Source organism: Phasianus colchicus, chromosome 1, assembly GCF_987193195.1.
Source record: "Phasianus colchicus chromosome 1, bPhaCol1.hap1.1, whole genome shotgun sequence".
Lineage (NCBI taxonomy): Eukaryota > Metazoa > Chordata > Aves > Galliformes > Phasianidae > Phasianus > Phasianus colchicus.
In genome coordinates, this window is record NC_143436.1 from 129,263,357 (window position 1) to 129,290,091 (window position 26,735).

Consider the following 26,735-nt stretch of genomic DNA (forward strand, 5'->3'; position numbering starts at 1 on the left):
GATCCCCATCAGCTGGGAAGACAAGAGAATCAGAACAGATATGGATGAACCACTGCAAGGTTGGATTCAGCAAGACCCCACTCAAAAAGAGTGCAGGCAGTAAGAGGGAAGACTAAGTCTGTGAATGACATCAGCAATGCAGACAGGAGAAAGGACACTGCTTAGAAAAATATTACATAAATAAAGGAGCCCTGGCAGACTAATATTCCTTACATACCTAGCAACCTCTGTTTTTCCAAAAGTAACTGATTATTTGCAAATAAAACTTATTTAAAAAAAAAAAAAAAAAAAAAAAAAAACAGCTGCTATTATGAAATGGATAAAACATCTTGAAAAGAAAGCTTTGAAAGAGAATCCAAGATTCAAGTAGCTATTCTGCATACATCAGTATAGTCCATGAAGAAGTGTGCTGTTATTTTTCCAGCATGGCCTTGCCTCTTGCTTTTGCTCAGAATGCTGTTCATGAGATAGAGATACCATATGATAAGTAAGAGTTTAGACTGAACCACAGTGAAAGATTTCAGTGTGTAAACAACAGCCTACAGAAAAGGAGAAATTAGAATTCAGGTCTTCTGGATGATCTTACAGTGGCTATAAACTTAAAGGAAATCAACTTTTCATATGGGGAGATAGCAATAAGACAAGGGGGAATGCTAAAAAAGGAATAGTTTAGATTAGATGTCAGAAGCGAAATTGTCACTGACAGGATGGCGAGGCACTGGCACAGCTGCCCAGAGAAGCTGCGGGCGCCCCATCTCTGGAGGTGCTGAAGGCCAGGTTGGATGGGGCCCTGGGTAGCCTAAGCTGGTGGGGGGCAGCCCTGCTCATGGCAGGGGGTTCCAACCTAAGTCATTCTATGGTCTGTTAAATTGTGGAACTTTTCATCTGAAGAGATTTGGACGTCATCATCAGTTTATGTCATCTAGGACAGATAAATAAGAACAGGCCACAGCTACTGGCTAGAAGTATTTAAATAAGACAGAGAATTACTAATTGTATTTTACTTTGGGCATCGATGTATTTCCTCCAGGGCAGATTGAATGCTTAAACCTGTAGCCAGTGATCACAGCCTGTTTTCATCATTTCACATTGAACAAACTACACTGCTATGAGTCTTTTCTAGGAGTTTGCAACTTCCTGTTAATGTTTTTGCAGTCTCCCTTAATGAAGTAATGACACTGCTCAAGATAATGAACATTATCTTCTGCCATCAAGTTACAGCTCTTGGAAAAATATTTTGTTCTGTCTCTTCTTTTTTGGAATCCACCCAGGAAGAAGCAAATATGATATAGGGATAAAAAATAATGGGACGAGTGCCAATGCCATTCCCACAGGCTTGAGTAGACTCAAAATAGGCAATAATTTCAGACTAAACTTTACTTACGAAGGTAGCCTATGCCCCCAGGAGTCTTTGTATCAGATAAGCAATGACGGATTGTTAAAGCCAAATTCATCATCTTTTCTCCACATCTGACTTGTCTGTTGATGGCAGCACAAGAATGACAGACAATCATCTCTAAATCCCACAGTGTCAGAGCCACAGACTTCACTCGTGCTCACGATCTCTTATTTTGGCCTTTATTGCTTCTGGCCATGCATCTGCTGGACTCTATACAAGCTCCACACACCTCTTGCTCATCTTGTTTTTTTTCTACTCCTTGCTCATCCCATTATGTTTGTATAAATAAACAGAATAACTCCAACAACTGTTGTCTGAGCAATGACATGATAAGGAGTTTCTTCTCTTCCCCCCTATGAGATGCTTACCTTGTAATCTGGTAAAGCCCAAGAGGCTTGAGTCCAAAAAATGATACAGGAATGTAAAGTTTTTGGACTAGCAGAGAAAGCTCCCTGACACAGGAAATTTTAAGAGATTCTAGCTACTTTGTCCTTTGTACCTTGTGTACTGAACATAAAAAACGTTTCCTTGAACACAGAAAGGTTTCCATGAAGCCTTTCCCACATTTTGTAGTTGAACGGTCCTACTCCTTTCAGGCAAAATATTATAGAAGGAATTATTCTGTCAATTATCAACAGTTTGAGATGGCTATCTGGGCAGAAAATCTGCATGTCCTTGATACCTTTCTCAGCAGGAGACCTTGTGGCTCTGTAGTATTAGCCTTTCATACCTAACAATAATCCATGGTGGCAAAAATAGTCAGATAGAGTATGGGGGGAAATCTACATGTTTACATTGAATCCATTTGGTTATATTATTAAAACTGCTAGAAGGCTGCAGATGGTGTATAGACACTTTACATCATTGCCAAAGACCCACTAAGAAGAACAGCATTAATTTTTTTAAAGTGAGTCCTTCGTTTTCTTCCAGATTCAGGAATGATTTATTTTATGGATTAGGCAATGGGCCCAATAAGGTTATTCTTCCCAGAATATGTTTATCTTTCACTTATATTAGGTCCTTTGACTACAGTGCTCTGTTATCCAAGCCAGAGAAGTGCCTCAGAAATGGCAAGTGGACTGGGAGTCCATGCTTGAAGCACATGCAATGCTTCTCTCATGGGTAATCTAGACATACAGAAACATGAGGGAATCACAGCACTACCTGCAGATGGGTCAGTTTGCAGACATATGCAGACCATTTCCTTGTAGCAGCCTCCCATGACCATACTTGAATGACAACAAGCAGTTGGTGGTCTTCTTGTTTGATCAGATGTGATGGAGTCACATGCTGTGTCACAGCGGCATGGGGAAGGCATAGGCAGGAGAAGACAGGGAGAGCTGGGGCTGCCTACAGCTTTGTTCTTGCCTCCTCCCCCTGCAGAGAGGAGATGCCTGCGAGCACTTTGGCTCCTTGGTGGGATTGCTGGCACCTCTGACATGTGACACCACGCCCACATCCCGCCAGTTGGCCAACACCTGCCTGAGCTCCCTTCTCCAAATCCAAGGTAATTAGAGCACCCATGAGCCAGACCTCTGCTCTACTCTGCAGCACTACCAGAGCCCCATGGGCTGGGCCCTGTTTACAGGAGGCAGAGGCATCGTGCGGCTCTCTTCTTGTCCCCACCCTGTCTTCTGTCTCTCCCCTGTGGAAAGCAGTTCCATTTCCAGAAGCATGATTTCACTTTTCTCCCCATGCTCTTTCCAGCCAAGGCGACCAACAGAGTCGTTGAGACGGGAGACATCAGGAGCCTGTGTGAGGGGTTGCATTCCTGCAGCAACATCTCTCAGCTCCAGACCTCAGCCAGAATCGCAAGGGTAAGTGGACCCAAAAAGGGGTGGTGGGATCCCAGTGCCTAGGTTTCTTCATGTCCCTCTGCTCCCCGCAGCCTCTCACACCATTTCCAGAACGAGCTGTCACCCTCCGACCACTTTTCTCAGCAAGCAGCAGGAGGCTCTGAGCTATGTCTGGCCTTCAGGCACCCAGCACAAGGAGCTGACTCCATGATGTGCATTTGTGTGTGTGTGTGTGTGTGACTGTGTGTGTTTGTGTGTGTGTGACTGTGGCTGCTGGGAGGTAGGCTTTGCATGTAAGCAAACACCCTGGGTGCAGAAGCTGAGAGAAGGCGCAACCGCCTTATGAATAAATAGCGGGGTACGGAGAGCAGGAACATTGTGATTGCCGCCTGAATGACCGGCAGGCCACTGAACTAAGAATGCCTTCAAGACTGCTTTGTATTTTGAAGAGCTGCCAGAGAGCAGTGATGGGATCTCTCCTGCTTCTCGTTTCTCTGCAGATCATATGCAGAAACTTCCCCCTGGAACGCACCGTAGACCTCATGATGGCCATCAAGGAGAGCTTCTGGAAAGTTAAAGGAATGCGTGTGCGTGCTGCTGGGAAGTGGCTGATCACCTTTCTGCAGATGTACGGAAAGGACATCTGTCAAGATGTAAGAGACTTTCTTACACGTCTTGGACTTTCTCAGGCTGTTGCTCTATGTCTTGTGCCGTTTGCCTCCTGTCCAAAAGCACAACCTGAGTGCAGAGCCAGCGCTGGCATGAAATTTAGGCATAGGCCTTGGCAGCACATCAAGGGAACGAGCACTGTTCATGCACCAAATCTCCATGGTTAGGCCCTGCAGAGTCAAGGATGCAGCGTCATTCTTTCTCCCCTTCTTCTTTCAGGTGCCACTGATCCTCTACATCCTGCGCAGCTGCACATCATCCATGCAGCACAGCATTTTCATGCCCTTCCTGTGCCAAGCAGTGGTCATCCTCACCCACTGTCACGAAGAGGTCATGACTGACAACTTCTCCCGGCTGCTTGGGCCCACAGACAGGTACTGGCACCCCTGCTTTTGCTGTTGCTGCGGTCACAGTTGTAGCTTGCCTCTGTTAGAGGGATCCTGGGAGGAAGCTGCTTTTCTTTTTTCCTCTCAAAGACTGTTTGAAGCAAAAGTTACTCAGTCACAACTTGAGACTCTCGTTCTTCTAGTGAGATGTGGAGGAGAATAAGAGAGTTTTGTCTTCAACGGTGGAGCCGATAGAAGAATGAAAGAAGAGAAGAGAAGAGAAGAGAAGAGAAGAGAAGAGAAGAGAAGAGAAGAGAAGAGAAGAGAAGAGAAGAGAAGAGAAGAGAAGAGAAGAGAAGAGAAGAGAAGAGAAGAGAAGAGAAGAGAAGAGAAGAGAAGAGAAGAGAAGAGAAGAGAAGAGAAGAGAAGAGAAGAGATAGGAGAGAAGAGATAGGGGAGAGGAGAGGAGAGGAGAGGAGAGGAGAGGAGAGGAGAGGAGAGGAGAGGAGAGGAGAGGAGAGGAGAGGAGAGGAGAGGAGAGGAGAGGAGAGGAGAGGAGAGGAGAGGAGAGGAGAGGAGAGGAGAGGAGAGGAGAGGAGAGGAGAGGAGAGGAGAGGAGAGGAGAGGAGAGGAGAGGAGAAAGGGACTTAAAAAGGAAGGTAAAAGGGAAGGTAAAAGGGGAAGAGAGGGGAGGAGAGGGGAAGAGGAAAGAGGAGCGGAAGGGAAGGGAATGAAGAAAAGCCTGCATGCCATGCTTGTAATAATCTGCACCAGTGGAGGTGACCTACTGTTGCTGTTGCCGCTGCACACCGCCTTACTGTGCTCACATCCACTGCTTGGTCTTCTTCAGTGTTCCGTGTGCATCGATGAATGTCAGTGGAGACAATTTTTCCACATGGAGGAGTTCAGTGACACATCCCTGCTTCATGTGCACTTCCACATCAGACCCACTGCATCAGACTGCTCCTCTGCTGCCATCTGTCACACGGCAATAACACACCATAGAATATTGGTGGGAAGATTCAGCCCCTACTGCCACACCACCAACATCCGCCTCTAATGTCATGAGTCAACACCACACAATGAGAGGCATTGCTTTCTGAGCAGCCCTCAGAAAATGCATCACACAATATAATAAGTAACAAAGCCCTGCATCAGGAGAACGAGCAGCCCCACAGCTTTTTTCATGATTCAAACGGAACAGCATGGTAATGACAGAGGGGAACGGCAGCAGGTCACAACCCCACCACAATCCCACCACAGTACAGAAGGCTTGCCACAGTGTTCTGCACCACGGAGAGACACAACTCATAAACTAGAAGGAGGGAGATGATACAGTCACCCACCAGTTACTGCCTTTCATTCCAGCTGGCAGTTGCTAAAGTGCGCTTGGGGACTGTGGCTGATGGCAGGCAAAGGGAAATGGGGAAATCACAGAAACATGGGGGATAGAAAAGACCTCAAGACATCACTGAGTCCAACCCCTCTGCTAGAGCAGGAACTCCATGACAGGTCGCCCAGCTAGCCGTCCAGATGGGTCTTGAATGTCTCCACAGAAGGAGACTCCACAACCTCTCTGGGAAACCTGTTCTAGTGTGTCACCACCCTCTGAGAGAAAAACATTGTCCTAAGCATTTTATGAGCATATGAGTACTGTTTGCACACTTATGCAGCCATTTTTGGTGTCAGGGTGCTCTCCTCTGCTCTCACCTGCTGAGAAAAAACGCACTCCATAGAAAGAAGCGGCAAAAGTCTTACTGGCATGTTAACGGACACAGCAACCCGAAAGTGTCAGAAAACAAAACATAATTTTTAATCTGAGAAGCTCAATTTATTTTTTATGCTTTTGTTTATTTAAAAAGAGAGAAACAATTGATGCATCGTGATAAATGGTCTGCTGCCTAGTGGAGATAAATAACCAGTCATCTATTCCATGAAACACTGTAAGAGTTTGTGTACTGTTTTATTAAGAGCATAATCAAGGTGAAAAATCCATCTCTGGTCAAAGTTCTCTCTTCTCTAGCTTTGTAACATCCTTCCAAAGCTAAATGAAGCATTCAAGTTACAGCCCCCTCATGTGCTGTGTCATGATTTACAGTTGCACACAGAAAGCTTTTTTACAGGTTTTGAATGAAGTGACTCTGAAGCAGCAAAAACTCCTTTTTCTTTCATTGAAATCTGCGTTTTTCAGAATCTGCATCTAGATAGGACATTCCTAATTATCTCTTATCTTTCTAAAAGGCACTGTATCAGCAGTCCAAAATGTCCTTTTAGAAACCAAACAGCAAGTATCAAAAATTTTCTCCCAGAAAAAAAAAAAAATTGAAAGCAGAAATATACTGCAAGACTGATTTCCGAAGTGGTACCAGTGATATGGACAAATTTGCCAAGAAGTGAGTTCTGCAATTGCTGAATACTATTCATTTGAATAGTATTTATAGAACCAAATTTGACCATTGTCAGTGATCAGTACCACTTTTCAGTACATAGGTGATAGGCATACTCCTTTACTCCTGATAAGAAATTGCTATTACTACTCAAGCCTTTAATTAAAAGACTGGATATTGCGTGTACCATTTGGTACCATTCAAATTACCTTTTGAATACTCCATCCCAAGTATTTTTACATCCATAGTACTTTTTCCAAACAACAGGATTGTTAAGCCAATTACACATCTTCAAGTGGTCTGCTCTTCACATTTTTGCTCATTTTTTTCTCTCAAACTTACATGTATTGCTACCTTTTCTTTCCTTCTTACATTATTTTTTCTTCTCTATTTTTGGATATTCTTTTTCTAGATGAGCTTTAAAAACACCCAATGGGAGTTCTTTTGTAATTTGTTGTGATACCTTATGCACCTATTATTATACTTTCTTTATCTTGTTTTTATTAATGCACTTTTCTTGTCTTCTTAAAATAGTGTGAATCTTTCTGCTATCAGATCAAGCCTTTGCCTTGAGAGAGCCAGTCTGCAACACTCAGATACAACTCCTTCAATGCTACTTACACTTGCTTATGGCTCAGTCAGTATTCTGTGCACATGGTGGTTTTATTTGGTCTTTTCTGTAGTGCTAATAACTGATATTCATGCCTAGTCTGACTTCAAGCATACATCCTCAGAGTCACATTTAGAAAGCTTCACTTGCTTCTGAATCTGTGGCTTTATGAAACCTAATCTCGTTTTTTCAGTGTACTTTTGGGATAAGAAATAAGAGGTTTTGACTGATTTCAGATACTGAAGACTCAGAAAACCTACCAAAACCAAAAGAAACTATGTGTGTTCAGCATGTCTGCCAGACACTGAATAAACTTTTTGCCATCGTATCACTACCATGGAGTAAAAAAGTCAGTCCCCAACCTGCTTGTAACCTCCCTTCAAATACATCAAATACAATGAGATCTCCCCAGCGCCTTCTTCGCTCCAGTCTGAACAAGCCCAACTGACTCCCAACTTTCTTCACAGGAAAGATCCTCCAGCCCTTTGATCATCTTTGTGTCCTCCTCTGCATCTGCTCCAACAGCTCCACATCCTTCCTGTACTGGCCTGGACACAGTATTCCAGGTGGGGCCTCAAAAGGGTAGAGCCGGGGGTGCAATCCCCTCCCCCCCTGCTGACACCCCTCTTCTGACACAGCCCAGCATACTGTTAGTCTTCCATGCTGCAAGTGCACACTGCTAGCTCATGTCCAACTTCTCATCCATCAGGACTCCCGAGTCCTTCTTTGCCAGGCTGCTCCTAATGTCCTTCTTCTCCCAGTCTGTACTCCTGTCTGCACCAAGTACAACACCTTGCACCTGGCCTTATTGAATCTCATTAGATTCTCATGTGCCCACGTCCCTCTGAATGGTGTCCCTCTCTTCTATGGTGTCAACAATCATCTCGTTCAGTACTTCTAACTAATGAGGCTGTACTTTGTCACAACTAATGGCTGTTGTAAAGCCATTTTAGGTCACTGAGTCACCACTTTTCAAATAACTGTTTCCTACTTCTTTTCCTTTGACTATATTTCTCTTCTTCAACTATTCCGTTTACCTTCATTCCTCATTCCATATACCAGCTGCAGGCCGAGCCTTCACACCACACTAGTGGCACCTAATCCAAGACTGAGAGAAGCTTGTATGGAATCCTGAATCTAGATTCACTCTTCTCCTCCCTTCTCCTGGCTGTCAGGTTGACATTTTGTCTTCCTGCAAGACAAACTGCTCCACTGCACTATTCAGAATGCATTCTGAGGCAACACTGGTCTGTGAGCCCCTCCTGGGGCTCTTACTATGGAGACTACAGGGAGTGTCTTTCTCTGGAGCTAGGTGGATACACACACACTTGCAATGTAACTGAGTTTTTGACATGCCAGGTTACATGGCACTTATTACATTAACTCCTAAAATATCACAAATATTTTCCTATAATCCCCAAAATATGCACAGACAAGAATATAAAAGCTCTCAAAATAATTCTTAGTATACTTCCTTCTCTGAGGTTTGCTGTTACTTTCTCCAAGTCTTCCCACAGAAAAGCTGGAAAGCCTTCCATTCCACAGCAAGGATTTAACCCAAAAGATGGCTGTAAAATGGCCATAAAGCAACACATTAATACTTCAAGTCCTCCTCCAGCTCTTTTTTAAGCAGTAGAAGAGGATCCAGTCTTCTCCATTTCTAGAGCACCCAGGAGAGGTAACAAACAGGAGGAATGCACACAGGAGAAAGCGTCAACCTTTCAGAAAGAAGTCCCCTCTAACGGTTTGCTTCACGCTCCATGAAGACCCAAAATCCAGCTCATGCCTTACCCCAGCAGAGGGTGCTGCTGCTCCTGCAGAGCCATGGAATGCAGCAGTCTGCGGACAGCCGGAGCCCGGCCTCCGCGGCCGGAACGGGAGCTTGAACTGCTCCGGCACGGGGCAGAGCTGGGGCGTGCCATGCTGGAAGTCACGTCTTCAGTGACAGAACAGGGTGGAAGAGTGGGCAGAAACTTAACGGAGAGAGACAAGAGTTCGAAATAAACAGATTAAGAGGCATACCAAGGGGAAGAATTTAACGAAAGAGAATGACATCAAATATTTCCATAAGCTGTGGTATAACAGTTTTTAGAAGACCAGGAAAAAAAAAAAAAAAATTGGATTGGAGAAAAAAATAGATGACCAAGTGCTTTTATGGCCCACATATCTGCAGATGTGATTCCAGCAACTGCAAATAGCCTCTAAAATAAAGTATTTGTGAGCATTTGGTGAGCTTAAAGCTCAGCATAGACGATAAAGGCATGATTTTTTACACACACACACAAAATATAATAATAATAATAATAATAATAATAATAATAATAATAATAATAATAATAATCTGTTCTACTGTGGATGGCAGAAAAACCAACATAAGAATAGAATTGAAGGATTTTTGTGTGTATTTTTTAACAAGATGATGCCTATTTGCAGGTCATCGCTCCCTAGTCCCATGTGAAGACACAGAGCAGCTGAGATATGCACAACTTGATGATCCTTGAGGTCCCTTCCAACCCAAGCCATTGTATGATTCTATCACTCAACAAGCTGTTGTCAGAGCAGAAAGACACTAAATCCTCCCAATTCCAAGCCCATGTCTAATAAACTTGGCATGCTGGAGAAGGTCGGAAAATTATATATGCACCAAACTCTTCTATGAGACTCTTAAGTAGGATCAGCTCTTGCTAGTCAGGTTTAGGATTTTGCAGCTCTGTGTTCCCTCACGTCACAACATGGGGGCTATCTATCACAATGTGACAGACAAAAAAGTCCATTTAGCCCAGTATTATTTTTCCACCAGTGAACAGTAGCACATCAAAAAAATTAAAACATAGAAAGTGGGTTTGTCTACTATTTCTCAGCAGCCAGCTGTTCAGGGAATTTCTGAGCCAGGAGCTGTGACAGGAATGCCATATTAAAAAGACACTGATGGATACATTCTCCACACACAAAAAAAATCTAACACCTTCTAAGCCATTTACAGAACTACAAGAACCTCTCCTATAATCGACTGGGAGAAAGGTATCAACTATTTTGCTTGTTTTCACAAATTCTGACTTGCATAGTTTTGCTACACTTGTTGACACTGGATATCAGACAGCAGATTCAATGCTGATAAAGATATATGTTGACCTCAATTATCAGATTCCTTACAGCAGAAAACATAAAGTTTATCAGCTGACTTGTGAGTTGGGATCAGTTTGTTTTTCTCTTTTTGCATGAAACATACTCTCAATAGAGAATGCTAGATATCAGCATAGATGGCTTTTTCCATTTCTCCAAGCCCATTACTATATCCCTGTGTTGTTTTTAGGGGGGATCTGAAACTCAGTTAAAAATGTGACAGTATGGACAGAACATAATTTCCAGTACGAAGAATGCTTTAGTTTTTATTAGTCATTGCCTGCAGCATGTTTCACTTACTTACTGGTACTAAAGGGTTAGGTTTGGCACAAAGAGAGCAACTCTGTCCATAAAAAAGGAGGAACAAAAAAAGATCAGCGGCTTTCAGACAGTCTTCATCAGTCTTTTAGTATTTCCCAACCGTTATGTCACATAGTTGAGAGAACTTTCCCAGTCTTGTCCTATTATGTTGTTGCTCCTATTAGTATTCCCCACCACCCACCCAAAGTTCCTCTCTCACTTTTCCAGGCTTTTGTAATTGCAGATAAAGCAGTATTGTGTTTTGTTGCAATATAAAAAACAAAAATAAAAAACAAACACCTCTGTACTTCAGAATTGCATCAAAAAATAAAACTATTCATTAACATCAGCTGATACTTCTCCTTAACAATTGTGCTGCATGAATCAAGGTCTAACATATAAAAGATGCTTTTTGTAATTAACTCTCTTGAGAAGCTCGTTTTCATCTGGGAATAGTGACACTTGTTATCCAAAAGAAAGAAAAGGACAATTTTTCCTTTACAACTCCCTCATGATGCAGATCAAACTTGCAATTAGTCCATAGAAGAAATAAACATGACTTTAAGGAATAGATTATGGTTCTTTGTGCTAATTTTGTTTTGAGACCAAAAGGGTAAGTACAAATTCCCAGTCCTTTTGATGTTATTTATAAAAGCGCTTTGATATGTTTAGCATTTAACAAGGTCTGATGTGTCACAGCCACTACAAGGTTTAATAGAATGGAGTTTAAGGACCAACCAGCTCTCATGGGCCCCCTTAGCTTCTAATGCTTTAGCCCATTAGATACATCCAAGGAGGTCTTTGAAGAGGTCAAAGTTGTCTCTGCTGAAGTCTAGGGTAGCGTTCCCACTTATTGCTTTGATTCTTTCACACAAGATCTTGATCTCCACCCTCTCATGATCGCTGCATCCCAAGCTGCCCCCAGCTTTCACATCCCCTACCTCATTAGTAAAAACAAGGTCAGGTAGCACAGCCCTCTGCATCAACTCCTCCACCACCTGCGTCACAAAGTTTTCATCAATGCATTGCAGGAACCTCCTGGACCTTGTGTGCCTGGCCGGGTTATTTTGCCAACAAATATCAGGATGGTTTAAGTCTCCTATAAGAACAAGTACTGGGGATCGCAAGGCTATTTCCAGCTGTTTGTAGAAGGCCTCATCCACTTCCTCCTCCTGATCAGATGGCCTGTAGAACACACCCATAACAGTGTCACCTATGTTAGCCCTACTCTTAATTCTTACACACAAGCTGTATCCACTTGTTCATCACCCCCTCTGCAGTGGAGCTCAATGTATTCTAGCTGTTCTCTCACATAAACACCAGCACCTTGCTTTGCCTGCAAGTACACACGGATCTCTCGTTCTTCCTGTTTGTTCCCCACGTGGCATGCATTGCTATACAGGCACCGTAGGGAAGTAGAGGGTGCAGGTATCTCTAGAGGGATGCAGAAACGTTTAAGCCAGGCTCTTGGCAATGTTATCTTCTCCAAGGAGTCCTCTGGCCAACTGGGAGATTTCTTTTCACAGTTGAGTAAAAAGACAGCATTCCCACGCCCTTCTCTGTCACAAGAGGAGATTTAGACAAAGTGGGTCAAATGTTAGCCTGACCAGTTTATTACAAATCTTAGTTGTTTAGCAGCAGCTTCTGGCTCTGGGATCTCAGTAGAAACTCCTTTGTTCCCATCTTACGGGCCTTGCCAGCAGATAAGAGGGAGGTACCCACCTGCATCCTGTTTTTCACAGAATATGATGGTATCATTCCCCAATTCTCCCGTATCAAGCTGGAGTTTTTGGTCACAGGACAGATCTTCCGCCAGCAAAAAGTCCTGCACACTCTCTTCTGAAGGGAAACAGCTCCAATGAAATGCTTTCAAATGTAAAATTGTCCACAAAGTGCCACAAGGCAACACCCACCTCTCATCTCCTGGATAAGAGTCTTATTACAAGAAATGCCTCGCCAAGCAAGCTTTGAGCCAAATGCAAAGAAGGGTTCAGACACCATCAAATCTAGTTTAACGCTCTGGTAGCCAGCTTATTCCCCAGCCAGCTTATTCCCCAGAACACTTTGGCCCCACCTGTTCAGCCATCTTCCATCTCATGCCAGCACACCTGGTCTCCCAGGTGTGCCCAAGATCATGGTACACAGAACCTCAATCCCGACACCATTCTGGTAATCAGCTAGTAATTTACCACCTCTATTCTCCTCTTCCTTGTGGGACCCAGCCACTACTCAGGAGGGTAGAGGTGCTCCTGATGACTTTAGCGTCTTTCCAAGGAATGTAAAGTCCCTTTCTGATGTTCTGCCATTTCCTCATAGCAGCCTCCCATAACCCTACTTGAATGACAACAAGTGGTTGGTGGTCTTCTTGTTTGATCAGATGTGGTGGTGTCTCCTTAATGTCTCTGACACTATATGCTCCTGGAAGACAGCAAAGCTCTCTGGAGAGGTTGTCTGGGCAGCAGATGGGGGCCTCAGTGCCTCCCGGCATGGAGTCCCAATCCCTAAGACAATGCCGGGCAACGGCATCCCTGGCAGGGGCTCTCTCTCTCCTGCTGAGGTGATTCTCTGCTTCAGCGTGGAACGTGTCCAACCCGGAGCCAAGTGCATCACAAAAACATGCTGTTCTGGGGGGCCTGCAAGATTGCTCTGCATGCTGTCTGGTTCCCAGGCCAGAGCACGTCCTTCTCTGTGAGGTGACACTGCTTGGTATGATGTCACAGTTGTGGTCTCTTTCACCCTTGTGGCAGGAGTGGGAGCGGTGGCTCAGTCCGCTTGTGGGACTCACAGGAAGTGAACCCAGAGAGAGCATTGTGTCTGTCTGGAGATATCCTGCTGTGATGGAGCGGCTAAGAGCCCTTCGAGGTGAGCTCCCTCCACCTCTCTGGACACCGTGACGCTGCCCGAGCACATGTGTGTCTCCAGTGTCTGTTTAGGATATGCCAGCAGCACTATCCCTGCTATGCTGAGTGCAGCCGCCCACCGTGGTTTCCCCAGTACCCCAGCAAGTAGAAGGCTCTCTCTCCACTCCCTGCAAACCACATGTGCCAGCGCAGCTCAGCCTGCACTGTGGGGCTGGAGGAGTGTTCCTCCCAGAGCTAGCCGGATGCTCGGCCCTGGCTCCAAGCAACAGCTGCTCTGCTTTTCCTTCCAGGACTCTTTGCTTGTGTGGGCTGCATGCCCAGATGTATGCGTCGCAGGGAGAGAGGCAGGGTGGCAAGCCCTGTCCCTGCCTGTGCCGTGTCTTTGCTGCTGCAGCGTCTGCAAGATCAGGAGGTGAGCTGGGGACATCCAACCATCAATCCTTGCCCTGGCCCAGTGCCACAGTACCGGTCCCATGTGTGCCAGGCCCCAGCAGCACATCCACAATGCGATGGTTGGCAGCGGGCCATGCGAGCGTGACTGATCCTTGTCCCCAGGGTGACCGAGTGCAGGCGTACTGTGAGCTGGAGAGTGCCCTGAGGGAAGACCACAGCCACCCACCATGCGGAGTGGTGAACTGGCTGCTGGCAGAGGTGTCCCAGGACCTGACGGCAGCCCAGGTGAGGGGTCACTCCCAAAGGCAAAGGGAACCACCTGCCCACGCTGGTGTTCTGCTGGCTGACAGCGGTGGCTTAGCTGTTCCAAGGGAAGGCCTCAGGCAGTCTCCTGTGCCACGTGTCACCAGTGACTCTTTTTCAGGGCGTGACAGACAACGTGAGGATGGCTGCCAGCAATGTCCTGGTGGCTCTGGCCTGGACACATTTCAGCTTGGTGATGGCCGAGCTCCAGGGCCACCTGAAGGCCGCAGGGGAGATGTCCAAGGAGTTTGTGCTCATCACCCTGAGCAAACTCTTCAGCACCTATGGTAGAGTGCCCCGAGCTTCCTGATATCTCTGACAACTGGGAAAGGGGCCTCTCCCCTCTGCACCTGGACTGTGTTGAGCTGGGGGATGCAGGGCTGCAGCCCCTCCTCCCTCACTGCTGGGGTTCTGACCATGGCCCTCTCCTTCCTCTCTGCAGCTCCACAGTGCATCTCCTTCACATGGCTGACTCTTGCCGGCCTACGCAGTGTGGTGGGCCAGGTGAAGAGTGGCCGGACCCTGCGCATCGCTTGTGCTGGTGAGTGCTGGCCCCAGAGCAGGGGGCCTCGGGACAGCCCTTGCACCTTGCCTTGCTGCAGACTCTCACAGGCTCCCTTTTCTCTTGTCTTGCTCTGTTGTTGTTCTTGTTTGTTTGTTTTTTAATTAATTATTCTTCTTTTTTTATTGTTTGTTTTGTTTTTTTCAGTTGTGAAACAGTGGTCAGATGGAATCAAGTTTCACTTGTCCTCTGCAAAGCAATGCCCCTGGTCTGCCATGGAGAGAGAGCAAATGTATGAGAATCTTCACCAGCTCTTCTTCTCTGTGGTGAGGAACTGGCAGGACTGCCAGGAGGAAAAGGTGAGCACTGATGCATTCTCAGCCTGGGATGGTAGTGGGGGCATCCGCGTCGGCAGCTCTGTCAGTGCCCAGAGGGCTGAGAGCAAAGGGGTGACAAGAGGGAGTGGGCTGGCTCTGCAAAGGGCCCCAGACTGGCTCTGAGCTCTGAGCTGGATCTCCCTGCCGGGAAGCAGCTGCACATCACAGTATTGTGGCAGGGAGAGCTGGGGATGAGGACTTGGGAAACACCTGCCTGCCCTCCAGAGCGAGCCCATCTCCTGCTGGGCACAGGGTATGAAGAAAGGGAAGGAAAAGAGAACGCCCTCTCTGTAGGAAGGGCAGACCTTCAGTCTTTGATGCCGGGCCTCTGCCATCCCTCTCCAGGACAAACAGGCTGTCCTCCGGGCTCTGGCTGCCATGATGGCTGTCCTCCTGCAAGAGGAGCTGCACCGAGAGCAGGCCTGGGAGCAGCTTCTCTGGCTTGTGCACCCATGTCAGGAGGTCCAAGACACCTGCAGGATGGCCAAGGTAAGATGATGCGCAGGGTTCAGCATGGATGTGAGGCCCGTGAAGTGCCACGAGGGGCCAGGGGGATGCAGGGAGGAGGCAGAGAGCCCTTGAAGAAAGGAGGAACAGGTGTTCAAGGGAGATCTGAGGCTTCCAGAGCTCTTCAGTCAAAGAAGGAACAACCCAGACAGGAGCCAGGAGGGAGCCAAGAGTCACTGGGGCCCATCTCCTGGGGATGGGAGACTTCACCACCACCACAACCACCACTGTGGGCCTGAGTGCCTGAGGAGCTGTGCTAACAACCAGGGGGACCACATCCAGTTGCATCTGATGGGGGAGAAGAGGGCTGCTGGGTGGGAAATACCTGCAAACAATGCCCAAACAGGGCTCAGTTGAGAGCAGAGAGACAATCTTGGTGCTGCTGGGAGGGAGGGACAAACAGGAATGCCTGTGCAGGAGCTTCTCCCAGGAGACAAACCATTGGGAAACAGTTTCTTCGCTCCAAGTGGCTAGATGTGGCTTCAGGCCTTTCTTCCTCTCCTGGTCTCTTGCAGAGCCTCACTATCTTCCTGGAGGCTCTAGAGGGTGTTGAGTCTTTCATCCCCAAGGACAAGTTTCTGGTCATCACCAGTGCCACATTCTATCAGGTAAGGGGAACCTATCCTTGCGCCCATAGCAGTTTCCCCCTTGTCTAAGCCTCAGGAGGGGATGGGGCACAGGTGGATGGGTGACCAGGGAGGTGCTGGGGCATGGACCACATGGTCGCAATGGGTCCTGTGGGGAAAGCTGGCAGAGTGGAGCGGGCAGGTCCCTGCGCTGTGCATGGAAAGCACACAGGCTGGTGCTAAGGCCTGGCCCTCACCTCAGGAGCCAAGGCTTCTCTTCTGCTCTTGTAGTCTCTGCTCACACCCAAAGGGCTGCTCCGATGGGCAGGTGGCTTCCCTTTGCCTTCTGATCAGGAAAATCACACTCACAATTGTCCCCTGGCAGGTGAGGAGGGCTGTTCTGCATTTCATCGAAGATCTGCTCAGCACTAATGCCAGGAGCTGCTCGTCCTGGGATGTGGTGGGGCACATCTTCAGTGAGTTCAGCCGCACCACGGGAAGAAGGGTAAGGACAGTGGGCAGCATCTTCTTTTGGAAAACCTGTGCTGCTCAGGGGCTCATCTTCTGATGCACAGAAGCATCAGAGAGGCCACACATGAGCCTCCGTGAGTGGCTTTTGAGAACTGAGAGTAACCGGTGTTGCAACAACACTGTTGTGCAGGCAACCGGAAACCTTTCTGCCCAGGAAGCCCAGGAAGAAGGAGATCTCCAAGAGCTGTGCATGGACATCCTGGGGTCACTGGATGTCTCTGGGAGAGGGATGTCCAAAGTAAGTCACATTCCGCCCTGCTGCTGCTCCTTGCCTGCACACTACGTGTCCCTCATCCCATTCCAACACCCCAGGTCTCTCTTCCAATGTGCTCTGAAGCGCACATGACTCAGGGAACTTCACAGAGTCTTCTTCATCTCTGAGCGGGGGCAGGAATGCTGACATGCTCAACTGCCTCATTCCCTACAGCTCCTGTGGCCGTGGCTGCTGCTGTTTGTGGTGCCAGCCGAGTACACGGGCATGCTGATCCCGGTCTCCCGCTGCATCCAAGCCTTGGCTGAAAGACAGGACCTGACAGGGCAGGAGATAGAAGAACTAAATCCCCATTTCCTCAACTCTGTGTTTCAAGGTAGGAGCAGAAACTCCCCCAGTGAGCTCTGCTGGTCTTCTGTCAGCACCCAGCAGGGACAGCGGAGGTGAGCGTGGCAGGGCACGGAGTGTCTTGGAGCCTTACTCAGCACTTCCTTCTCCCCGCAGGCCCACTACTGACTCCACAGACACTGCTGACATGCCTGTTGGTGAGTAGATGCTCCAGAGTCCAGTGCCACCAGCCCCTAGGAGGAAGCAGCATGGCCACAGGCAAAGCTGTTGGCTGCCCTTGCCCACCAGGGCAGAGCCGATCTTCTTCCCTCCTGCTGCTCTTGCTGCAGAAGTGACCCTGCTTCTCTTTGCTCTTGCTCAGGTGGTGGCAGGGAGCCATGTTGCAGGCAGCGAACTCCAAGCCGCTGCCTTACTGCTGATGAAAAACCTCCACAGCAGGTTCCACAGAGCTCTGGGGGCCATGTGGGCTGCTGAGATCCCCCTGCTGCTGCAGTGCTTCTAAGGTAAAGTGTTGGTGGAGAGGGATAGGTGGAGGCAGGGAAGAGAAGGGAAGGGGGGGAATGAAAATGCAGCTCTGCAGCATGGCAGAGGGGAAGCGTTGCCTGCGGCCCAGTGCTTGCTCTGCTGCTGTTCCCATTCCAGGGAGACAGCGCTGAGGCCTGGGGATCTTTCCCCCCAGGGATCTGTGCATTCCAGGACATGGATGGGCCCTTCACGTCCCCTCAGATAGCAGTCTTGGAACAGTTAGTTCTGTGTTCCTGAAGGGACAGTCTTTGTGGGGAGGGACAGGTCATTGTGGAAGGGGTGCAGGTCGCAGCTTGGCACTGCCAAGTGCCCAGGCCAAGTCAGGTTTGCAGCAGCTCTTCCTTTGTGGCTTGATCCCAAGCAATGGTCTTTTGCTTCTTATTGCTGTGCAGGGAAAGACGAGAGCTTCCCGGACTCTGCAGAGTGGGAGCACCGACTGCTAAAGGTACAGCATTGCTGAGCGGTGCAGTGCAGAGAAGTGCTTGCGTGCCTTGAGTAGCCCTGCTCCCATATGAGCCACCGTGGGACAGGAACAGCCTCTCAAATGCTGCCTCGGAGCAGCTGCATGCCTTTGTGGCGCTGCCTCTTCCTCTCTGTCCCAAGCCCAGGGGGGTCTTAGGAGAAGAGCAGCAGGCAGCTTTAATGGAAGGAATGCTGGGTGGAGGTGGGAGAGAGATTGTTCTTCCAGGCACCTCTCCCCAGAAGGCTGCAGCAACATGGGAATGGGGGAAGAGGCAAAGGGCAAGGGATCATTGGCTTCTCCTGTTCTCCAACAGTTCCTGAGGGCGTCGCTGGAGACCATAGAGGATGAGGCCTGGACCAAGGGCCTGAGCTGCGAGCTGAGCCGGTGGCTGAGCAGCTCTGCCAGCAGCTCTGGAGAAAAGGTGAGTTCCCCCCGGCTCTACCCAGTGGTGCAGGCGCTCAGGTGCTCAACAGGTGCTGGGGCTGGGGCTGGTGCACTGCCCACACGGGCTGCTCATGCTGCTTCCCCGGGCTATGCCCCTCAAAGCTCATTTCCCTGCAAACTGCCCAGGGGCTGGCTACAGCTCGGCCCTGCAGGTGCTCCCAGTGACTCCCAGGGAGCCAGCAGATCAGGCTGCTGCCACATCTCAGCTTCTTCCTTCCCTTCCCATGCAGTCTTTCTTGTACAAGGCTCTGGGGACAGCACTGGCAGCTTGTAAAGGAGTCCTCCACATCCAAGAGAAGCTGCTGCAGCACCTGGAGGAAGCAAATGCGGAGGAGCCAGCTGAGGCCCAGGTGAGCTTTCCTCTTCTCCAGCTTCTGCAAGCATCCCCACTCTGTCCCTGGGCCAGGGGGCTTCTCCTGGCCCTGCTCCAGGCCTTTTGGTCTCCTCACTGCTGGCATTTCCTTCAGGCGAGGACTGGCCTGGCCACTGTGGCTGGCCGCACCAGTAGGTTCAGGCCTGCACTAACTGCCCCTTGTTCTTTTGCGCAGGGAATGATCTGTCAGCCATGCTGCTGAGAGCAACTTCCACGCAGTCCTGGACACACTCACCATGTTTGCGTCCAGGCTGTGCAAAGGCCAGAATGCAAGGATTTCCAGACGCAAGAAGGTGAAGCATTACGGGTTTCCATCTTGGCATTCTTCTGCCTTATTTTCACAGCAGCTCCTGCCTTGGGAGCCCAGGTGCATCACGGGGCACTGGGGGCCGCTGAGCGAGTGTCTCAAGGCATTTCTTCCCACACAGGTGGAACTGGACAGCAGAAGAGCTCATGCCACACGCAGTGCTCTCATGCTCGCCCATGGCAGCTTGGCACTGCGTGCCTCTAAGGAACAGCTGCTCGCCCGCCTAGTGGGAGACATTGTGGGCAACATCCTGATGCTCTACAGCTGCAGCTGCCGGGTGAGAGCTTGAAGTGACCCAGGGTGTCTGAGTGCCCAGCTGCAGCCCCTCCACATGGGGGGATGCTGAGATGGGCCTTGTCTTTCCAAAGCTCCCTTGGAGAACGGTTTGCGCCCAGATGAAGATCCAAGCCCTTCCCTTTGCATTGCCCCCACAAGTCCACCTTGCAGCCCTCGGCCCCTTAGAACCACAGTTCAAAGAATGTTCTTCTCTCTTGGGCCTCAGGACTTGCAGAACAATCTTGCGCTGGTGCAGAGCATCACCGACTTCAGCTCTGCCTTCCAAGCTGTGGGTGACTCTGCCTGCTTTAATCCCTCCTTGAAGGGCAAGCTTCTGGAGATCCTGATGGTGAGTGCCTAGAGACGGGGCTGTCTGCAGCAGACTTCTGTTCTGTGCCACGAGGTTCAATTCCCTGGAAGCATGCAGGTCTTCCTCATCCACATGTCTCCAGCTGGTGAGGTCCTTGGGTGCTGGCAGGCAGCGGCTGGGCAGTGGGCTAGGTCCAACAGTTGTGGAGCTGCTGCATCCTGCAGTGCCTCAGTGGGAAATGTGGGAACGATGGGACCGGTGTGTGGCAGCTGTCTGTCTCTAGGCCAGGAGGAATAGCTCTCGCGTGCCCTTTGCCCTCTTTGACAGTTGTTTCTTTGCGACTTGCAGGACTTGCTGAAGAAGTATTATTTGGGCATCCCTGCCTCCCCAGTACCCCTCAAGGTGGTTCTAGCCCTGGAGCAGTTGAGGTAAGAGTGGGAGCCTTTGCAGGGTAGAATGGTGGCCCGCTTTTGGGTAGCTCTCCAAGGTCTGTTGGAGGCGGGGGTTGAGCAGCCGCATCTACAGGAGAGACAGCTGGACTGTTGTGCCTGGTGAAGCTGAGGTTCTGGGCAGGGAGAAAGGCCCTGGCTCTCCTGTCCCCTGGTGGAGAAGAGAAGGGAGACCTTGGGTGTCTGTCCTTTCAGAGCAGGAGGTGGTTCACTGTTGCTGGGGAGAAGGCAGACGCCATTGGAACTGAGGATGGTACTCAACAGTACGGGCTGGTGGTGCTGGCTTTGCAGCTGTTGATTAGGAGAAACTCAGATGTTGTCTGAACCAGTCTGGAGAGTGCTGCTAAAGGCCCTTTCTACTTTCTCTTCCTGTTTCCTCCTGTCAGCAAGCTGAAGCCCTCTTTTGGAAGCAAGGACATGCTTGAAATATTGACTCTGTGCTGCAAGAACATTGTGACACACCCTTCAGCAGAGATGATGCTGAAGATCAGGAAGTCACAGCAAGCAGCTCGATACCTGCAGGTAACCTGCCATAACTTTCACAGCCATCTCTCAGTCAGAACCCTATCTCAGCACACACGACCTATGCTCTTGCAGCAGCTGTGATGCCACACCTCAATCCCCTTTTCTGCTTTCAGCTTCTGCAAACATCAGTGAAAGCTCTGGGCTGGCTCATAGCAGTCCAGCTTGAGACTGAGCCCACTGGTGGCTTCTTCCAGAACATAGTACATGTGAGTACTTGTGGGGCAAGGGAGAAAGCATGGTGCCTGTTGATAGCAGGGACAGAGATCTGGAGATTGAGAGGGCGATCAGAAGGGGAGAAATCTGATGACGTGCCAGCTCACTCTGAGCTCAGAAATGGGCAGAGAAATGGGCCCTGCAGGGGGAAAGGCAGGAGCCAGTTCCTGGCAGGCCACAGCTGAGGAAAAGCTCCTGCGTTAGGAGGCAGGAGTGTTTGCAGAGAACGAGGGCAGCAGTGCCAGTGCTCAGTGAGGCGAGGGGCCGCATGCAGCCCAAAGGCAGGCCCTGAAGGAAAGTGCTGGGAAAGGAGGGACAGGGAGAGGGGTGGCAGGAAGGGAAAGAAAAGATGTCCACAATGAGACAGATGCTCTGCCCCAGGTCCTGCAGAGATCAATGACATCAGGAAACATGTGGGAGCGCAAGAGGGCCCTGCAGACCGGCTCCCAGCTTCTGGCTGTTTGTGAAGAGCTTCAAGTGTCTCTCCCCTGTGGAAAGCAGTTCCATTTCCAGAAGCATGATTTCACTTTTCTCCCCATGCTCTTTCCAGCCAAGGCGACCAACAGAGTCATTGAGACGGGAGACATCGGGAGCCTGCGTGAGGGGTTGCATTCCTGCAGCAACATCTCTCAGCTCCAGACCTCAGCCAGAATCGCAAGGGTAAGTGGACCCAAAAAGGGGTGGTGGGATCCCAGTGCCTAGGTTTCTTCATGTCCCTCTGCTCCCCGCAGCCTCTCACACCATTTCCAGAACGAGCTGTCGCCCTCAGACCGCTTTTCTCAGCACGCAGCAGGAGGCTCTGAGCTACGTCTGGCCTTCAGGCACCCAGCACAAGGAGCTGACTCCATGATGTGCATTTGTGTGTGTGTGTGTGTGTGAGACTGTGTGTGTTTGTGTGTGTGTGACTGTGGCTGCTGGGAGGTAGGCTTTGCATGTAAGCAAACACCCTGGGTGCAGAAGCTGAGAGATGGCGTGACCGCCTTATGAATAAATAGCGGGGTACGGAGAGCAGGAACATTGTGATTGCCGCCTGAATGACCGGCAGGCCACTGAACTAAGAATGCCTTCAAGACTGCTTTATACTTTGAAGAGCTGCCAGAGAGCAGTGATGGGATCTCTCCTGCTTCTCGTTTCTCTGCAGATCGTATGCAGAAACTTCCCCCTGGAACGCACCGTAGACCTCATGATGGCCATCAAGGAGAGCTTCCGGAAAGCTAAAGGAATGCGTGTGTGTGCTGCTGGGAAGTGGCTGATCACCTTTCTGCAGATGTACGGAAAGGACATCTGTCAAGATGTAAGAGACTTTCTTACACGTCTTGGACTTTCTCTGGCTGTTGCTCTATGTCTTGTGCCGTTTGCCGCCTGTGTAAACGCACAACCTGAGTGCAGAACCAGCGCTGGCATGAAATTTAGGCATAGGCCTTGGCAGCACATCAAGGGAACGAGCACTGTTCATGCACCAAATCTCCATGGTTAGGCCCTGCAGAGTCAAGGATGCAGCAAGTCATTCTTTCTCCCCTTCTTTCAGGTGCCACTGATCCTCTACATCCTGCGCAGCTGCACATCATCCATGCAGCAGAGCACGTGCATGCCCTTCCTGTGCCAGGCAGTGGTCATCCTCACCCACTGTCACGAAGAGGTCATGACTGACAACTTCTCCCGGCTGCTTGGGCCCACAGACAGGTACTGGCACCCCTGCCTTTGCTGTTGCTGCGGTCACAGTTGTAGCTTGCCTCTGTTAGAGGGATCCTGGGAGGAAGCAGCTTTTCTTTTTTCCTCTCAAAGACTGTTTGAAGCAAAAATTACTCAGTCACAACTTGAGACTCTCATTCTTCTAGTGAGATGTGGAGGAGAATAAGAGAGTTTTGTCTGCAATGGTGGAGCCGATGATGATACAGTCAGCCACCAGTTACTGCCTTTCATTCCAGCTGGCAGTTGCTAAAGTGCGCTTGGGGACTGTGGCTGATGGCAGGCAAAGGGAAATGGGGAAATCACAGAAACACGGGGGATAGAAAAGACCTCAAGACATCACTGAGTCCAACCCCTCTGCTAGAGCAGGAACCCCATGACAAGTCACCCAGCTAGCCGTCCAGATGGGTCTTGAATGTCTCCACAGGAGGAGACTCCACAACCTCTCTGGGAAACCTGTTCCAGTTTATCACCACCCTCTGAGAGAAAAACATTGTCCTAAGCATTTTATGAGCATATGAGTACTGTTTGCACACTTATGCAGCCATTTTTGGTGTCAGGGTGCTCTCCTCTGCTCTCACCTGCTGAGAAAAAACACACTCCATAGAAAGAAGTGGCAAAAGTCTTACTGGCATGTTAACGGACACAGCAACCCGAAAGTATCAGAAAACAAAACATAATTTTTAATCTGAGAAGCTCAATTTATTTTTTATGCTTTTGTTTATTTAAAAAGAGAGAAACAATTGATGCATCGTGATAAATGGTCTGCTGCCTAGTGGAGATAAATAACCAGTCATCTATTCCATGAAACACTGTAAGAGTTTGTGTACTGTTTTATTAAGAGCATAATCAAGGTGAAAAATCCATCTCTGGTCAAAGTTCTCTCTTCTCTAGCTTTGTAACATCCTTCCAAAGCTAAATGAAGCATTCAAGTTACAGCTCCCTCAGGTGCTGTGTCGTGATTTATGGGTTGCACACAGAAAGCTTTTTTACAGGTTTCGAATGAAGTTACTCTGAAGCAGTGAAAATTCCTTTTTCTTTCATTGAAATCTGCGTTTTTCAGAATCTGCATCTAGACAGGACATTCCTAATTATCTCTTATCTTTCTAAAAGGCATTGTATCAGCAGTCCAAAATGTCCTTTTAGAAACCAAACAGCAAGTATCAAAAATTTTCTCCCAGAAAAAAAAAAAAATTGAAAGCAGAAATATACTGCAAGACTGTTTTCTGAAGTTGTACCAGTCATATGGACAAATTTGCCAAGAAGCGAGTTCTGCAATTGCTGAATACTATTCATTTGAATAGTATTTATAGAACCAAATTTGACCATTGTCAGTGATCAGTACCACTTTTCAGTACATAGGTGATAGGCATACGCCTTTACTCCTGATAAGAAATTGCTATTACTACTCAAGCCTTTAATTAAAAGACTGGATATTGCGTGTACCATTTGGTACCATTCAAATTACCTTTTGAATACTCCATCCCAAGTATTTTTACATCCATAGTACTTTTTCCAAACAGCAGGATTGTTAAGCCAATTACACATCTGCAAATGGTCTGCTCTTCACATTTTTGCTCATTTTTTTCCCTCAAACTTACATGTATTGCTACCTTTTCTTTCCTTCTTACATTATTTTTTCTTCTCTATTTTTGGATATTCTTTTTCTAGATGAGCTTTAAAAACACCCAATGGGAGTTCTTTTGTAATTTGTTGTGATACCTTATGCACCTATTATTATACTTTCTTTATCTTGTTTTTATTAATGCACTTTTCTTGTCTTCTTAAAATAGTGTGAATCTTTCTGCTATCAGATCAAGCCTTTGCCTTGAGAGAGCCTGTCTGCAACACTCAGATACAGCTCCTTCAATGCTACTAACACTTGCTTATGGCTCAGTCAGAATTCTGTGCACTGAGCCCTGTGACAGGTCACCCAGCTAGCCGTCCTGATTTGTCTTGACTGTCTCCATAGGATGAGTCTCCACAACCTCTCTGGGCAACCTGTTCCAGTGCTCGATCACGGAACTTGCTATGTACAAGTTTTTGGCCATTACTGCTTGTGTTATCACTACACACCATTGAGAAGAGCCTGGCCTCACCCAATTGCCTCCTACCTTTCTCGAGATCATAGAATCATAGAATGACCTGGGTTGAAAAGGATCACAATGATCATCTTGCTTCTACACTCCCTGCTATGTGCAGGGTCACCAACTTCTAGACCAGGCTGCCCAGAGCCACATCTAGCCTGGCCTTGAATCCTTGAATGCCTCCAGGGATGGGATATCCACAGCCTCCTTGAGCAACCCGTTCCAGTGCATCACTACCCTCTGAGTGGAAAACTTCCTCCTAAGCATTTTACGTGTATGCTTTTTGGACTACTTTTTATTTATTTATTTATTTATTTTAGAAATTCTGCATTTAGTAAAACAATAAAAAATAAGAAATGATAGTGTGGGTCTGACTGACATGATTATTTAAATATGTAGATTTGGAACTACTTCAGCAAAAGTGGAGTGAGATTGTGAAAAGCTGAAATATTTCATTTGTGGTTCCTGTGTTTCATTTTTGATAGTTTAGCTCTTTTTAGAAGTCTTTGTATTGTCCATTGGATGTATATTTACCGAAAGTGATGGGATGTTTCCCAGCACCACTCCAACATCCTATCACCAGTTTTCTCATTACATTTTTGTACAATCTGATGAATAATATTAATAAAATGGTGCAGAAGAAAATAATAATTAAAAAAAAAAAAACCAACACATTATCAGTACTTTTTTTCTATCAGTTTCAAAGCAGGGAAACTTTATGAGCAATTAAAAAAATGATACAAAATACTTTTATAGTTTTCAATTATATATATATACTTCATTTAGGACAAACTGCAATAGGGTATGCTGTTACCTTTTTTTTTTTTTAATTTTTTTTCCCCCTCAGACTATAAATCCATTTATTTGTAATAAATAAATAAATAAATGAATGAATAAATGTGATTGAGTTTTGTCTAAATCTCTCAAAGCCCTGCTACATGTGTTTTTGTTTTATTTTATTAATATTTCTTGCCATTGTAATTCCATAAAGTACTTTTTCCATCTCATGTCTTTGGAGGATGTCACTTCTATTCACTGCAAAAATTCACTTTCAAAACAGTCCTTTTGGCAACAAATGGAAAAATGCTATCAATGGTAGAGGAACACTGTATCATATTACAAATGTTCACTCCTGTTATGTTTTTTACTGTTGAGAACTAGAGACACTCACAACTTGTCAGGAAAGATACAGAAACCCATTTGATATACCTAGCAGAACTAATGAGCTTGGGCTACTTCATAACCAGCTCTAAAAGCACATGGAAAGCCAAACCAACCTTCTCATTTTGGGTGAGCTTGTGAAAGTGTTTCATTCAAATTACCTCCAAGTCTTTACTTTACATGTTGGCTTATAAGTTTATTGTAATTCTCCTGGGAGACAAAAACTGACTGAACTCCAAGGACTAAAAAGACTCTAAACTGGAAGTGGCTGTGATAAAACATAGAATATCTTCAAAAATAAAAGAAAGGGAAAAAAGGAAAGAAAGGGTAGGAAAAAGGGAAATGGGAAAATTGGAAAAGAAGAGAAAAAAAAAAATACAGGGAAGCCACTATAGAATGGCTTGGCGATCATCAAGTACAACACCACAACTACTCTGGGCAGCATGTTCCAGTGCCTCTTCACCCTCTGAGTGTAAATTTCTCCTCTAACATCTAATCTAAATCTTCCCTTTTTCAGTTTAATTATGTTCCCCCTTGACTATCACTATCTGCCTGTGTAAAATGTCAATTTCCCTCCTTTTTGTAAGCTCCCTTTGAGTACTAGAACGTCACTGTGACGTTTCCCCAGAGCCTTCTCTTCTCCAAGCTAAACAAGCCCAACTCCCTCAACCCTTCTTCACAGGGGAGATGTTCCAGCTCTCTGA

General features: G+C 47.6%; 3 protein-coding genes across 5 annotated transcripts in view; all 3 read left to right on the forward strand.

Annotated features, from left to right (window-relative positions):
* LOC149920028 (maestro heat-like repeat-containing protein family member 2A) overlaps positions 1-4,413 on the forward strand; it is an 85,201-nt gene extending 80,788 nt beyond the window's left edge. The window contains exons 2-5 of the mRNA XM_090142152.1: positions 2,724-2,906; positions 3,107-3,216; positions 3,696-3,848; positions 4,084-4,413. Coding sequence (XP_089998278.1) covers positions 2,724-2,906; positions 3,107-3,216; positions 3,696-3,848; positions 4,084-4,413 — 776 coding nt within the window. The remainder of the gene's footprint in view (positions 1-2,723; positions 2,907-3,106; positions 3,217-3,695; positions 3,849-4,083) is intronic.
* Positions 4,414-13,321: 8,908 nt separating this feature from the next.
* On the forward strand, positions 13,322-19,063 carry LOC116230706 (maestro heat-like repeat-containing protein family member 2B). Its single transcript, XM_090142175.1, has 15 exons — positions 13,322-13,472; positions 13,762-13,883; positions 14,027-14,149; positions 14,289-14,454; positions 14,610-14,708; positions 14,877-15,028; positions 15,392-15,535; positions 16,069-16,161; positions 16,505-16,624; positions 16,781-16,888; positions 17,078-17,237; positions 17,366-17,712; positions 18,127-18,179; positions 18,511-18,618; positions 18,872-19,063. The coding sequence occupies exons 1-12, from the start codon at positions 13,322-13,324 to the stop codon at positions 17,542-17,544; spliced, it is 1,617 nt and encodes a 538-aa protein (XP_089998301.1). The 3' UTR covers positions 17,545-17,712; positions 18,127-18,179; positions 18,511-18,618; positions 18,872-19,063.
* Positions 19,064-19,206: 143 nt separating this feature from the next.
* On the forward strand, positions 19,207-25,170 carry LOC149920029 (maestro heat-like repeat-containing protein family member 2B). Of its 3 annotated transcripts, none has more exons than XM_090126076.1 (10): positions 19,207-19,307; positions 19,443-19,598; positions 19,824-19,946; positions 20,256-20,335; positions 20,743-20,878; positions 20,995-21,087; positions 21,645-21,754; positions 22,236-22,388; positions 22,623-22,777; positions 24,577-25,170. In XM_090126076.1, the coding sequence occupies exons 1-8, from the start codon at positions 19,251-19,253 to the stop codon at positions 22,270-22,272; spliced, it is 792 nt and encodes a 263-aa protein (XP_089982202.1). In that variant the 5' UTR covers positions 19,207-19,250; the 3' UTR covers positions 22,273-22,388; positions 22,623-22,777; positions 24,577-25,170. The 3 variants fall into 3 exon arrangements, with proteins under 3 accessions (XP_089982202.1, XP_089982199.1, XP_089982195.1); XM_090126073.1 differs by lacking the exon at positions 24,577-25,170 and adding an exon at positions 22,933-24,247; XM_090126069.1 differs by lacking the exon at positions 24,577-25,170 and having other exon boundaries at positions 22,623-24,247.
* Positions 25,171-26,735: the final 1,565 nt, after the last annotated feature.

Excerpts from the sequence above, each read along its gene's own strand:
- LOC116230706 (XM_090142175.1), top strand. The coding sequence starts at position 13,322 with ATGTCACAGTTGTGGTCTCTTTCACCCTTGTGGCAGGAGTGGGAGCGG. Across the intron at positions 14,150-14,288 it reads AGGACCTGACGGCAGCCCAG|GGCGTGACAGACAACGTGAG; the intron begins GTGAGGGGTCAC and ends ACTCTTTTTCAG. Across the intron at positions 16,889-17,077 it reads CTGGGAGAGGGATGTCCAAA|CTCCTGTGGCCGTGGCTGCT; the intron begins GTAAGTCACATT and ends CATTCCCTACAG.
- LOC149920029 (XM_090126076.1), top strand. The coding sequence starts at position 19,251 with ATGTTTGCGTCCAGGCTGTGCAAAGGCCAGAATGCAAGGATTTCCAGA. Across the intron at positions 20,879-20,994 it reads AAGCAGCTCGATACCTGCAG|CTTCTGCAAACATCAGTGAA; the intron begins GTAACCTGCCAT and ends TTCTGCTTTCAG. Across the intron at positions 21,755-22,235 it reads CCTCAGCCAGAATCGCAAGG|ATCGTATGCAGAAACTTCCC; the intron begins GTAAGTGGACCC and ends GTTTCTCTGCAG.